General features: G+C 30.4%; 1 protein-coding gene across 1 annotated transcript in view; it reads left to right on the top strand.

Annotated features, from left to right (window-relative positions):
• LOC148272920 (uncharacterized) overlaps positions 1 to 15,325 on the top strand; it is an 81,558-nt gene extending 66,233 nt beyond the window's left edge. The window contains exons 3-7 of the mRNA XM_088239396.1: positions 2,568 to 2,754; positions 9,261 to 9,394; positions 9,664 to 9,818; positions 10,652 to 10,770; positions 14,634 to 15,325. Coding sequence (XP_088095522.1) covers positions 2,568 to 2,754; positions 9,261 to 9,394; positions 9,664 to 9,818; positions 10,652 to 10,770; positions 14,634 to 14,719 — 681 coding nt within the window. The 3' untranslated portion in view covers positions 14,720 to 15,325. The remainder of the gene's footprint in view (positions 1 to 2,567; positions 2,755 to 9,260; positions 9,395 to 9,663; positions 9,819 to 10,651; positions 10,771 to 14,633) is intronic.
• Positions 15,326 to 15,619: the final 294 nt, after the last annotated feature.

The following is a 15,619-nucleotide window of genomic DNA, read 5'->3' as shown; positions in this document are numbered from 1 at the left end:
AAATTGGGAGGGAGAAAATATTCAAATTAGTATCGACACGGTCTTTAAATAACACGCAAATAATTCTGTCAGCGAAAACTGATTGTATCAAAAAATGCAAGTCAGGCAAGTAGACTTATTATTTTAGTCCTTGCCAAAAGACATTGGAAAAACTAAAAGAAACTTTAGTATTGGAGTTAAAAAACGCTTAAAGTGCCTAAATAATGATATTTGTTCTGAATTTACAAAGCATCTGCTAGAAAATATTCGTAATTTTAATAAAGGCACTGAATTAAAATTAAAATATTACAACAGAGATGAAGAATATTTAAGAAAAGGTAATATAGATGTCTAGGCATCTACAGGGCTTATGACCTGTCAATGGCTGGTTTAAGTGGCCACTTTACACACTGTGTAACATTCACCATTTTGCCTATATTTGAACATCTATATTCCTTCAATTCTTTCATCTGTTGATGTTTGTGAAGTTAAAGAGCTGAAACCTTTATTTATGCAGGTGAGATTCATCTAATTGAATTATTTCACCTACATACTAGGCAACGCCTGAAAATGTTATTTTGCTGGCCACTTAAACCAGCCATTGACAGGTCATAAGCCCTGTAGATGCCTATACTTCTATATTACCTTTTCTTAAATGTTCTTCATCTCTGTTGTAATATGTTAATATAAACAGCTCCCCAGGGAGTTGAATCCAGTTCTTGTCTACAAAAATTTGGACAAACTCAAAATATTACTGAATTAAAAGTTCAAAGTTTCTTAATGTACATAATAAAATATAATATCAAAATTAGACAAACTGGAAATCTCAGAAATTAAAAAAGGATTCATAATAAGAAATAAAAAATAAAAAACCAAATAATAAATGTTTCCTTTAGTCCACTCCTGTCTTGTTGTGAATATCGTAATCTCACTTTATAATTCTAATCTTTACAAGAGCAACATGGCAAACATACTAGATTTATTAGCTCTATATGTTTCGATGTATGTTTATTTCATAATATTTAGTAATCACTGTTAAAATAAAATCGGATAAAATTCATTAGTTTAGTATGTCTTGATAAATTATCTTGCAAAGCTTTGAAACCGGTCGGTAGAAACAATAAAAATAAGTGGAGAAAACAAAGTTTTTTTATATTTATTTTATTAGCAGGGTAGAAGTAAATTATTCAATTTAAAATGGTTCTAAACAGAAATATTTGAATTATTCCTAGATGATTAACTTTGTAAAACAGATTATTAAAATACGGAGCGTTTGGTCTACAAATGCAGTGCTCTATGCACCACTTAGCGAGGAAAAGAGAATGATGATGATGATGATGATTTTACGCAAATAAAAACAAAGTGATTTTTTATTTTTTTATCATTCATAAATGAAACAGGTTTTTTTTATTCAAGTAAAAATCTACTTTTATACATCTTGTAAATGTTATATATATATATATATACATAACTCTCGAAAAAAAGAGATTAACTCTTGTACTTGGAAAGTGACTTACACTATTTAAGTTATTTAATTTTTTAGAATTTATATAATTTCCAATGTGAGGAAAAAGGAAAAATTTATGCGATATAAAAAGAAAAACCGAAAATCATAATACATTAATACTAATTTAAATAGAATGCAGTTTTTACACAGGTTTAAAAAAGTTCTTTAAATTTACTTTGAATTTATTTATTGAAATATTAGTTTTAATAGTTTTTAGTTCATTGCGGAGATTGTTGTATTTTTTTATACCTTTGAACACAAAGTTATTTTGACCATGATTTGTGTGAAATTTGGGATTTTAATATTTGATGACTTATTCATCTCCAATTCTTTTGTTTTTCTTCTTTATAAATTTGTATAATGGAATTTATTTTATAAATAGTGTCTACTATATGAACTTTAAATAATTTATTTAGAATTTCCGTATCGAATGTTATCTTCATGTAACAGATTATCAAAATACGGAGCGTTCGGTTTACAAATGCAGTGCTCTATGCACCACTGGGCGAGAAAAAAGGAATGATGATGATGATAATTTATTTATTTGTTTATTTGACACTTTATATACATATTCAATATACATACATATAAGGGCGGGCATATTGCCTTAAGGCAATTTCTTCCTACCTATCCAAACCGTTCAGTTTGAGAAAATTATAAATACATGGACATATTGAATCTTATAATTTTAAACTTATGATAATCATTTTGCACAAAGTGAATTATGCATGGATTCTGTTTTCGCTGATTTTTTTTAAAGACTTGGTGTTTAGTATTCAAATTTACTACAATATTTTTAGAGTTTGCAGCAACAAAAAACAAAATAAAGTGACTAAGATCTAAAAGTTAATGTCGTAAACACTTTGTGGCGTTATAATGAATTGTTTCAAATGAATATTAATAAAAAAACAATCTGACATAATATGCACGTGTATTTAAAATAGTTTAATATAGTATATATTTTTTAATTGACGTAGATCTTCTTCAAAACGTTGGTAAGATGATAGTAAAATATTAAAATATCCTTATTACATTCATTCTAAAGTTCTGTATCTAAATTATAATTAATTCGTTTCTGCAGCCCACAGGTCTGTCTTTCTCCGTGGGCGGAGTGCGCCTGGAGAAAACACCCCGCTGTTCTCAGCAGACCTGTGACCTCGAGCTGAAGGAGCTGAGTGCCAAGTCCTCGGGAATCTACCGCTGTGAGGTCTCCACGGAAGCTCCCACCTTCAGGATAGCGTACAAAAGTGCCAACATGACGGTGGCAGGTAAAAGGAGGACCCCAAGCTTTATTTTTATTAAAGTAATTTTTTTATTGAATGCTTATTTGTTTATACATTTGTATAAACCGTTTAAGCTTTTGAGTTAAACGTTGATCGGTTTCTTCCTCATCATCAATATTTAAACTAACTCAGAATTAGTCGCGTTGCTATTTATATTAAAAAATATTGTAACCAGTAAAATTAAATATTTAATGAAAACCACGATACATGAAATTTAAATATATTTTTTAAAAATATTAACTCGTTTGTTAACAAAAAAAAAGCTTTTTCGTACGAGCGAAACCGATAAAAAGACCCACGATTTTTGAGGGTTTCGAGTACGCAAAGGAAGTACTTTCTTTGCAAAATTGTATTTTTGTTTTTCTATTGTACGTACGTATAATGTATATATATATATGTATATATGGATGTGTGTGTGTATAAGTATGTATGTATGTATGTTGTATCTGGAATTTTTTTTCTTTTCTTTTTCCATTGTTTTATATTTACTTACTATTTCTTCTTCTTTTCTTCCTTCCCTATTTTCCCATTCCACTTACTTTTACCCCTAGCAAACTGTACGTTTTATTTTTTAATATTTTTGTTCCTGTATGAAACAATAATTGGTCTGGTAATTTGTTGTTACTCTTTACCTATTGTTTATTATAATGACTGAGTTAGTTTAAAAAAAATAAAATTGAATGTACTGGACTGACACCTGAAGCGTAAGCTGATCGTACCTTCCAGAAAGTAAGAAAAATGATCTGGGCTGGTATTCCAGAAGCTCTCGTGACCGTATTATTGTGTAAGTAAGTATTTTGTATGTAAATACACGAGAAAAACTGTTTTCTCGTGCTACAAGAGTGGTTCAGAATAGCATCCTTGGTGTGGATAGGAAAATATCAATGATCATTAACATATATAATCAAATAACGGTTTTACCCAATATTCTCTAAACCAAATTAAAGATTTAAAGAACAGCCTTTTGCTAAAAATGTTAAATAATTAAAAATATATTTTGCTCCAATACTTACTAAAAACCTTATTTTTTCTGAAAAGCCTGGACAAAAAACACTACACACATGTTTCCAGGTGATGATTGATTGTTTTAAGTAACATATTTGTAATTTGATAAAAAGTGAATATATTTAGTGTTATAAAAAATAAATAAAACATCCTTGTTCTAAACCACTAATTTTATTTATTTTTTTCACCTACTGGTTTCAAAGCAAACAAGCTTCTTTGTCAAGGTTTACGTAACTAATGAATTGATTCCTTTATATTTTATTTCTATCATGTTCACTTAATACTGCACGTAGACCCAATAAATCAAGTGTTTTTTTTTCTTACACGGGTGGTAATCTGATATCTAGCACTAATCTATATTAGTGCAAAATTTAGTTTGTTGATTATGCTGATATATTAAAAAAATAATTTTTGTTACCCTCGTTTGTCTTTGCTATTAAGTTTTTTGTTTTTTTAAAGTTTAATTTCTTGTACATATGTTTTTTTCACAAAACTGTTGTCATTGGCTTAGGCTGTACATAAATGCATAATAAATAAAAAATAAAAATTAAAAAATAAACTATCTACGATTTATAAACCTCAATCTGTTACTGCCAAAAGGGTGCTGCCTTTAAACAACAATAGAAATAATGGCCAAAAGTAAAAACAAATTCAAACATGTCGTTGAATCATAAGTTCGAACTCAATTAATTAAATTACGATAAAAACCACAGTCACTTTGACGGTTGGTTTATTCACATGCCCTAGTAAATTAACGTGATGCATTCGTATTTTATAATACCTTACCAAAACAGAAATGTTTATTTCACTAATGAATTGATAACAGAATTGAATGCTTTGACTATTCATAAAAATATACAATATTCAACGAGAAACTCGTGCTTTCAAATCGTTCACAAAGCTTTCATTCCCTTATTACAATAATACATAAATAATTTGAAATAAAGCTCGCAACTTGAATTGCCTAAATAATTTCGTTTTTTTGATACGAAACCTATTCCAGAGATTCTTTTCATGGAAGAAAATGAAAATAAAAAGTTCTTTTTTGGAGTGACGTTTGATCGATATCCCTCATTTTTACTTGTTATTACTCCTTAGAAGCTTTTTACTTGACAAGGAGATGAAAGAAAATAATTAAAAAATTCCGTTTCGACTTTCTTGATACTAATACCCTTTAAAGGCGCTGCTTACTAAGAGAAGAGGATTCGCGAATTTCGAAACAATGTCCAAATGTTTTGTCTTTGTCAAAAACAAAAGTTTTAAAACGGAGATGATTATTAAACCAAACAAGGGGATGCAAACTTCGGCTACCAAATGGCAAGGAGTCAGATTTTGGAGAAAGTTTCACAGGACTTTAAATGTGTATCATAAATAAACCTCAGCAATTTTTCTTCACCCTCTTCCGATCTTGATTGCGAAGGCACATTCAAATCTGGGTGTATCCCGAATAACAACTTTGGTAAATCTTTTATCTTTGAAAAATTGCGGCAATCGTGCTCTTAGAGATATGGAAAGTTTATTTAAAACGTGTCAATCATTAAGGGTTTGGAATTTTCTGTATCGTTTTATCATTATTTTATTCAAAAAAACCATTTTAAATGAAACGGTAGGAATAGGGATACCACCATTTCCCCATCCGCCAATGTAGTGTAAATGGCGCTAAATTGGTAACCCAATAGCAGCGTATCTAGATACATTTTATTACATGGAAGATTAGATGATCAGTTTTACGGCGTTGCCAACTCCCACCAATCTCAAATCGGTGGATTCTAAAAAATTAATCGATAGATCTCGGTAGATTCGTTATCAGATAGAACAGTTTGACAAAAATTCTAATAATCAATCTGTTACTTGTGACTATCTACGCTACCACGTTTTACCGCGCTACTCTAAAAACTATTTTCTTACAGTTTCGCATATCATAAACAGTTATAAAACTTTTTTGAATGACAGGGAGAGTAGATGGCTTCTGTTATGTGATGAAAATTTCACATTGCTTAATATGTATAAAAATCGGGAGAATTTAACATTAGAATGCCACATCTTGCACATAAACCTCGTTTTATCTAGAATCATAATTGCAAGTTATTTTTTTTTATTTTTGAATCTTGAGGTATGGCACATATAAACACATTTTATGTGTGTTCTAATAAAAGCAATCTACGTATATTTAATAAATACGTTGTTCAAAACATTTTTTTCACATAAAAACTTAAATGTCATAACACATATTTCTTAACCGTCTTTTTGAATTTTGATACAAACACAGACATCCAATGACATAAACAAAGACGACAGGCTTACATTAAACTCAACATGGTTCCCAGCGCTATATACTACAAAAACAAAGAGAAACTTAAATAGGTGCGAAGGTTTTCACGATCACTGTTATCAATATTATGTATCTTTTTTGGGTAATACCGTGTATGTTGGATTTGATCCGACGTTTCGGCTACCATTGCAGGAGCCATCTTCAGGGGAAACTCAAGATGAAGATGAATTTTGAATTTTCCCTGAAGATGGCTCCTGCAATGGTAGCCGAAACGTCGGATCAAATCCAACATACACGGTATTACCCAAAAAATATATATAATAAAGAGAAACTTGCCTACTGCCAACTGTGAAATGGTACAAATTACTAGTACATAAACACATATTTTTTTCTACAAAACACACAGTTTACCCTGAAGATGGCTCCTGCAATGGTAGCAGAAACGTCGAAACAAATCTAACACACATGGTATTACCCAACAAAAAAACATTCAGTACTTCAATTTCATACATTAGCATTGGTACCGGGGGCCTTATGCTGGACTCATTCGTCTTTAGGATTGTATGTGACTTCCGTAATTTGACAAGTGACAGCATTCTTGTACCATCCTTTGACTTTACAATCGAATGCGGCATCGTGACTTCAGCTGTCAAACTTTCTTCGTTTAAAACGTTTAATGATAAGTATTTTTATTTTATTTTAACTTAAAATTGACAACACTGATAAATGTTATGATGGTAGGGTATCAACTTATGTACAATACCATAACTGTACTTATTTTTAATCGCTTATCAATTTATGTTTCACTAGAAAAATGATTTTTAAATTATTTTATCGATCGTCAATGTATGTATTTGAGAAATATTTCATATAATATGCTTTGAAAATACATTCAATAAATATGAAATATTTCGTGTAATATGTTGATGTACGTGTACGTGTACAAATAGTAATTATAAATGTTTCGACAATGTATGTATTTGAGAAATATTTCATATAATATGCTTTGAAAATACATTAAATAAATATGAAATATTTCGTGTGATATGTTGATGTACGTGTACGTGTACAAATAGTAATTATAAATGTTTCGACAATGTATGTATTTGAGAAATATTTCATATAATATGCTTTGAAAATACATTAAATAAATATGAAATATTTCGTGTGATATGTTGATGTACGTGTACGTGTACAAATAGTAATTATAAATGTTTCGACAATGTATGTATTTGAGAAATATTTCATATAATTTGCTTTGAAAATACATTAAATAAATATGAAATATTTCGTGTAATATGTTGATGTACGTGTACGTGTACAAATAGTAATTATAAATTTTGCAGTATCGCAGTAAAACATTTTATTGTACATTCAGGTTTGTAAGTGAAAATTCTTGATGGAAGTTTTCGCTTTCGCGAGCGATAAAACGATGAGCGATGAATGGATTAAAGTATCACTCGTCTTTTATTTCTAAAATAAACGTTTTCTAATGTTTTTTTATAATATATTCCAAAGGAAAAAGTTTGATTGGAAAAGATAAAAGTTTCAATGTGGCAAGAGAGCCTAAGATAAACATCTTTATGTATTTGCGTTGTCGAAGGGTTTTCAAAAATAGCAATATGACAAAGCAATTGAGATGATCACTAAACTATTGTAAAATGGGTAGTAAAATGTTACATCGTTCCAGCATAAGGCTTCAGGACTGCGCCGTAAATTGTTAATTTCGCCTATTGCGACAAATATTTTTTTTCCAAGGATGTCAGTGTACTTTTCACCTTGTTCCCAGAACAAGTCCTTCTTCCTATTTTTTTGTTTACATTTTTATAATAATTTTATTTAATATTATTTTTATTGTATTGGGTGTCTAAAAGCCTACTTGAATTTTGAAATTCAAACAATTTTGCCGTTGTCATCAGAAAAGTTTGAGGTCAAGTCTTGCAGCGTTTTTTAATCGAACAACGCGTAGAAATTGTGAAAATTCACTACCAAAATGCTGAGAACTTAACATAGACGGAATGTCGCACATTTATCGGTTATCATTCCGCACTATCTCGAGTTATTGTAGAGAATTTAATTAATACATTTTAAACTGTTGGCTTTGCTTAGGATGTTACAGAAAATGATCGTCCTCATACGGGTCAATCACTTGAAAACATTACGGCAATTGGAAAAAGTGTACACGAACTCCCATTCACCTCCATTTGCCATCGTTGTCAACAACAAAACGTCTCCAGAAGCTCTTTGCAATAAATTTCGACTGGAAACCCGCACATGCACTCTTACAAGATTCGATTAACACAAAATTAAAAGCCAACAGACCATGCGCAGCGCTGAATATCCATCAACTGGATAATGGAGCATCAAAAAGTCGATGGTGATTTATCAAAAAAAATCATTTTGAGCGATCAGGCGCACTTCCAATTTGATGGGTACGTCAATAAACAGAAATGTCAAATTTTAGGGACTGAAAGCCCACAATTGATCCATAGCAGCCTAAACACCTACCGTATGTGACCGTGAGGTGTGAATTTCGGACTGGCGGAATCATCAGAATACAATCGGCAATGCAGTTTCCGTCAATGTTCTTCTTTATCGCAAAATTATTACTAATTTTGAGTGACCTGCGTCTAAAAAAATTGATGTTGATGACATTTGATTTCAATAAGATGATGCAACTGCTACTCTGTGGCAGAAACAATGCAGTTATTGGAGACGAAATTCCAAGAACGAGATATCTCGCGGTTGTGAGAAGTGAACTTACCAACAAGATCGTGTGATCTGACGCCTCTGGACTTTTTTCTTTGAGAGTTTCTAAAAGGGAAAGTGTATGCAAATAATTCACAGACGATTCCGGAGCTAAAAACGGAAACTCGACAAGTTATCGACGACATTTTTCCACAATAATATCAAAATATGATCAAAATTTGTGAAATTAGTGAAAATTTGCCAACAAAGCCTTGGATTTTCTTGAAAAGCATTTGTCGGATGTTTGTTCTACATGTAACCACCGTGTCCATATTTTACATTGAAAAGAAAACATCCTCAAAATTCAACTGATAAAATTTCAGTTGGCTTTGAAACATCCTATGAATACTCTAAATCAAAATTTATCTAAGAAACTGGAATCAGATTTTTATTTGTAAGCTTATAAAGTTTAAATATTTTAATTTGGATTTATTTAAGCATATTGAATTAAGATGATTTGTTTTAGCTCTTCCCCAGCGGGACCCCCTGGTAGAGGGGGCGGCTACAGTTTATTCTTTGGGGGAGGAAATTAGGCTAAACTGCACATCAGACCCTTCTTTGCCACCTGCAGACCTCACGTGGTATATTAACGACGAAGAGGTGAGGAATAAGACGAATAACGGTTAAATTTGAAGCCAAAACGTTTTCATAGACAAAAAAAAAGTTTTAGAAAAGAGAATATGATAAGCATTTGCAGGGCTAATGGGACCTGTCATTGGATAGTTTGAATATCTAGCTTACCCACCGTGCAACATTTTCCATTCTATCTATATTTAAACATTTACATTTCTTTAACTCTTTCATCTGTTGGCTTTTGTGAATTGTAAAATTATTAAACGCTCATTTAAAAAAAAAAAAAATCCTTTTAGGCATTATTTCCATACGTGGATGATTCTACAGTAGGAAGATCTGATAGTCTTGGGCTGTCAACTCGGTCTATGTCCTTGCGAATGCGCGCAGAAAGGTTTTTATTTAGATCCGTTACAACGCCGGCAGCTTCATCAAAAGAATTGCTTATATTGAGGTATTTATCAAAATGTTATTTTATAAATTCAGAATATAATTTCTTATTTCATATAATAATACTGAAATGAAACAAATAACTAAAAAGTGGTTTTCCAAACAGTACCAAGTTCAAATTTATGAATTTTAAAGTAAAAATGCCATTGAAAGCACAATTATAAGCTTAATTACCAGCAACTAATTTTCGCTAAGTCCGATACTATAAAACTTCATCTATTCATTTTTTTCCTCAAAATGCTCTCAAAAATCCTCATTTTAATAAGCATTTTAAATACGCAAATAATCAGAAGGTTTTTAATTGATCTGATTGCATGACTCAAGTCTAAAATATATTAAACATGTCATATTAAAAAATTAAAAAAACACTTTATCTGATGAAAAATCTTTTTGACATTTTGCAAAATTTCTCTTCAGTTTAATTATGGTAAATCAAAAGAGATGTGAGGTTGTCGTGTGGTTTTAATTTTTTTTTGATAGTTGATAAGTCCTCACATACGAATAATATGCATGTTCTAACTCAAAGTGACATGGCTTAATGTATAATATTTCCTAAATATGTCTTAGTGATTATAATATATTACCTGTTAAAATCAGGATTTATTTATTCGCTTCTTAATTATAACGCATTTTACTGTCCAAAAACCCTTGCAAATACAATTGAAATTGAAATTAGGTTACCTATAAAATGTTATAAAGTTCTTCATTTTATTTTTGTGGCTTCTGAATGAGTTATTTGTAACATTTGTGTTTTTGGTGCCATATGATCACCGTGTCAATTAAGAAATATTATTTTAATGATGATAAGTATTTATTATATTGGTTTTATTTTTTTAGGTGTGAATCAACAATGCCAAAATGGTTACCTGGTGGACCTCACAAAAGGCAATTTTCTATAGCAGCTGCTCTAAGACAAGATTCTCTGCTAAATAACCTGAAACTTGAATGGCCTGGGAGTAAGTTTATATTTAAATACTTTTTAAAAGAATTTTCAAATAAGCAAATTAACCTTTTTGATGAGTGTTTAGTGTTTCATAGTAGTAAAAATGAGATAAAAAGTAGATTAAATTTTACTTATCAAGATTAGACTGACATTAAAAGCCCCCCACCCCCCCTTTTACTGTTTTAAAGGTCTTGTGGCCGCTTTTCTGATCCGCAAATTACAAAAACATTTTTTTTTATACAGTTTAAACATTTGCTTCAGTTTATTAAAATTTAAAAAATACGTGTTGTTGGTTGACCTTATTAATTTTTATTTTTTTTAGTTTCTATGTATAAATAAAAAAAATGTTTTAATTTTTTTTTTGAAATATTTGCCTTTTTATGATTTACTAAAATAATTCAATTTTGGGGGCTATTTTCAACGTTGTAAATAACTCACTATTAAAATAAAAAATGCACATCAAGTTGGGCTAGAATGGAGTTCGAACCTCGGACTTCTGATTCGTGAGTCCACGACACTAGCCACGGAATCATAGCCCGGTTTTTTTGACCTGTTCAAATGTTTGTGTTCTAAATAAAATGAAAGAATAAAACCGTTTTTTTTTTAAATTAATAAATATTTGCTTGCTTATGTTTATGATTTACTCATATGTTTCAATTTTGGGGCCATTTTCTTTCTGATCGTAAATACTTATGTTAGAAAATGGGAAACAAGTTGTGGTAGGATTGGATTCAAACCTCAAAACCTCTATACTACGCACGGGACCAAAACCCGTCTTAAATATTTACAAAGTATCACTTGATTTATGAAACCGTATTCAAATGCTAATTTCAGCACTAGGACTAGACGTTTTAGACAGGTGACTTTCGTAATCCGGTTAATAATCTTCGGAACATTTATTTAGGGGTAATCCTTTCAGTTATCACGGAAAAATAATGGGGGATCATAAATAATTTCACTCATTTCGAGCAGTTTTAATTACGGTCGCGAGAACGAAGGCCTTATCCGTGATAAAATGAGCCCTCACCGGAAACAGCTTTTCATGACGGCTTTCCCGTCCAGCGAAGCCTGAAACCGGAAGCAAACTCGGCCCGGAAGTGAATGTCTCATCAACCACTGAAATACTCCACTTTTCACGTTCAAAATACGCGGGTTTTGTTTAAATTGGAAAGTTGGAGATTTCAAGAGGAGAAGTGAGAAAAGTTTTGCAATATGATAGATTTAAAACGAATATATAATTAACTGTAAAAGTTTTATTGAAATAACCCACCACAAGTTATTATTGAATATTCCCATTCATTTGATAAGGCAACTAACATGCAATGATACAGATTTGTACATTACGCGCGTAAAATATTCACAAAACTAAGGTCCTAAACAAGATTTGAATTGTCAAATATTTTTTTCTCACGTTTCTTTTGTTTCTATCCTTATCTTTTTATCCTTATTATTTATGTTTACATCCTTATTTTTTATGTTCTTTTGTTTTTTGCGTAGTTGTATGATTTTTCCGCTTCCTAGTGTAGTGGTTTACCTACGATGCGAGAGGTCTCGGGTTCGATTCACGGCATTGATTTATTTTTATACAAACAAACATTTAACAATGGTTAAATTACATCTACGTTTCTAAACGTTTTCTTGTCGGCCTCGTGTTGTAATGGTCAGCGCGTTTACCTACCATTCAAGAGGTTGATATAAAATATTTATTTAAAAGGGTGTTTTCCCACCAGAATATTTAAAAGTGCCTGGACTGGTACCTGAAGCGTAAGACTGATCATCTTACCTTCATGTAACAAATAAAAAAATGATACATCATCGCATACATTGCGATTGGTGTACCAATGCAGTGCCCAATGCACCACCATTAATGGTAATCACCAATAATGGTGGTGCATTAGGCATAACACCTAAGTGCAGGAAAGGGAATGATGATGATGATGTTTCAATATAAATACAAAACATATTAAATTATGGTAATTTTAAAAATGTGTTTGTGTATTCTAAATAAATATAAATATATACGTTAGAGGATGTGCTTATGTGTATTTGTATGAGGGTTAGTGTTTGGGTGTGTAAAGCTTGTGCACCATTAAAAAGCAAGTGGGAGTGTATCGCATCCGGATAGAAAGAGTCATAATTTATTTTTAAATTAATTAAGGGGCACGTTATATTTAATCGATAGATGAAAAAAAAAATATCAATTTTTACAACATTAACTTTGTGGTCAAACATTTAAATAAATGTTACTAAATATTTGTATTTAACAACTGAAGGACTTTTCTATGTCTACTGGTTTCGAGGCGTACTTGTTTTTTCGTCAGAACACTAATTAAACCAACATGCAAAACCCACTATGCATCTTTATTTGATATAATTGTAAACATAAATTCTATTTGGTTATTGATATTCGTTAATGTCAAACCTCGAAAATTTTACTTTTGTCTTTTTGGACTTTTGACATGAATTTAATTTTGTCATCAAAAGTATTTATGAAATTAAGAAATAAAAAGCATCATCAAGAAATTTTTATAGTCGTGTTAAAGAACATGTGAGGTGTCTTTACAATAACAATTTCTCCGAACTCACAAATCACCTAATCAATTTTCAATTTTCATCATGACTTTAATAAAAATACAGAAGTTAAAATCTTACATAAAAATAATAAGTTAGATTATAAAAATATTTAATGTTATTTGAGAAATAATTGAAAAAAAGAGTTGGGGGTCAAGAGAGAGGCGTGAGTTTAATAGGTTTAGGGCGATCATTACAATTAAATATCGTATAACGGGCTATATTGAAAGGTTGTTTGATTATTGAGCAAAGGAACATGATTTTTCAAAGCTTCCCAATTTGAAATACTTCCATATTATTTACTTTTAATCCTTTATTATTTTAATGTAAGATTTGAACTCCTGTATTTTTATTAAAGCCATGATTAAAATTGATTGGGTGATTTGAATCAGTGCATGTGCTTATTAAATGCATGTCGTGTTGGTTTTATATCTTTGTGCAACAACTATGGTGAAGGCGTATAGTGGGTTTTGCATATTGGTTTAATTGGTGTCCTGGCGAAGAGACGGGTACGTCTCAAAATCAATAGACATAGAAAAGTCGGTAAGTGGTTATATACAAATATTTAATAGCATTTAGTAAGATGAAAAAACATTTTTAAAAAGAACGATAGAAAAAAAAGTTTTGTGAATTGTTAGTGCCACAGACCGGCAGATGAAATAAATATTTATGTCATGTAGTAATCATAAAATATATTTTTACGCTTGAATGTTTCAAAGTCCCTGGACTGGGACTTAAGAAGAATGACTAATCATCTTTTCTTCATCTGACATAAAGGATCAAGGATTGGTGTACCGATGCAGTGCTCTATGCACTATTAGGTGCGAATAGGAAATGATGATGATGAAATTGTTTTTATATCCTGATAGAGGAAGGCAAAGAAAATAGAGCGCATTAAAAAACAAATGTGTGATTTTTTTTAATGTTTGAAATACTAATTTTGTTCATTCATTATAAGTCAATAAATAAAACAACTTAATTTTTCACCATTATTTTTAAAATTTATTTTCCACCAATCGGTTTCAAAGCTTAAAATGCTTCTTTCTCAAGGTTTAATTAATTAATGAACTCTTTTCTGCTTTATTTTATGTTATTAGTATACTGCCAATGAAACAAATAAATCGAGTCTTCTTAGTTTCTTCCACTTTTATAAATTTTGTCATACACGCCCTTCAGATTATATCTAAAAAAATCACAAATACAAGGGTTTTGATTTATCTGACAATGCTTGTCGTTCTTATCCAATGTTACCTCTCACTTTTTTTTTACATATTCAAAATCTAATAAATATGTTTTTCCCAACAGGTGGCGTAGAAAAGCTGACGGAACATAAATATATCGTTCATCTTTTAGCTGTTCTATTTATATTACACAATATAGTCGCATCATAAAATACACTAAGATAAATTAAACACTTTTATTTATTTTTGTAGCGAAGTAAAATACTCTGTTTTAACGTCTGTTTCTTTACTCTGTGAAAAATGTTTATATTATTTTTTATCATTAATAAAACATATAATACAAAAATTACATATTATACTCCCAGGAGTTATTAGAAACTCATTTGGGACCGTACATAACAAAAAAACTTTTTTTGACAATACATAATATCATACAAATTAATACATCCGAAATAAAAAGAAAACATTATTGTAAGAGAAACATAAAACACCATCTTATATAAACTACATTAATAATTATCAATATCAAAAAGATTTAAGAAATATTTTTTAATTGCGACACTTCTGGATTTTTTATTAAGTTTTTCGTGTCTTAGCTCACCATATTGTTTAATGTGAACAACTCTAGTTGTGAACAAATTATTATTTGATCCCATAGGCGGCAGATTTTGAAGAACAGCAGCTGAAATAATAATAGTTATGTAAGGAGAGATTGTCATTCAATAAACAAATAAATCAGTCTTAATGGATGTTCCTTAAAACTGAAAGGCTGGAAGTAAATTTTTTTGTAAAATTGAGTTATGAATTTACTTTTGTTCAGATTCAGATTCTATTATTGCTTAAAAAATTGGAGTCTTCCGGTATCCCACTACTAAAATAGCTTGTTCTAAAACACCAGTGGTGCAGTAATAATACTCATGCTTTCAACCGAATTCAACAGTTTGCTGGTATTAAAGCAGCGGATCCCAAATAAATTCCATAATTTTTATAACAAACCACCGTGACGCAGCGAGAAATTTTGCAAAAGATTAAGTCTTATTGTCATAATCAACCATACTTAACCATTATGTATTTTTGTTTGCCATTAATTTCATTATTTTACTTTGTTTT

Source organism: Micrasema longulum, unplaced genomic scaffold (assembly GCF_059751315.1).
Source record: "Micrasema longulum isolate JH-2025_06_02 unplaced genomic scaffold, ASM5975131v1 h1tg002148l, whole genome shotgun sequence".
Classification (NCBI taxonomy): Eukaryota; Metazoa; Arthropoda; class Insecta; order Trichoptera; family Brachycentridae; genus Micrasema; species Micrasema longulum.
The sequence above is the reverse complement of the archived record's forward strand: the minus strand, read 5'-3'. Positions and strand labels throughout refer to the sequence as shown.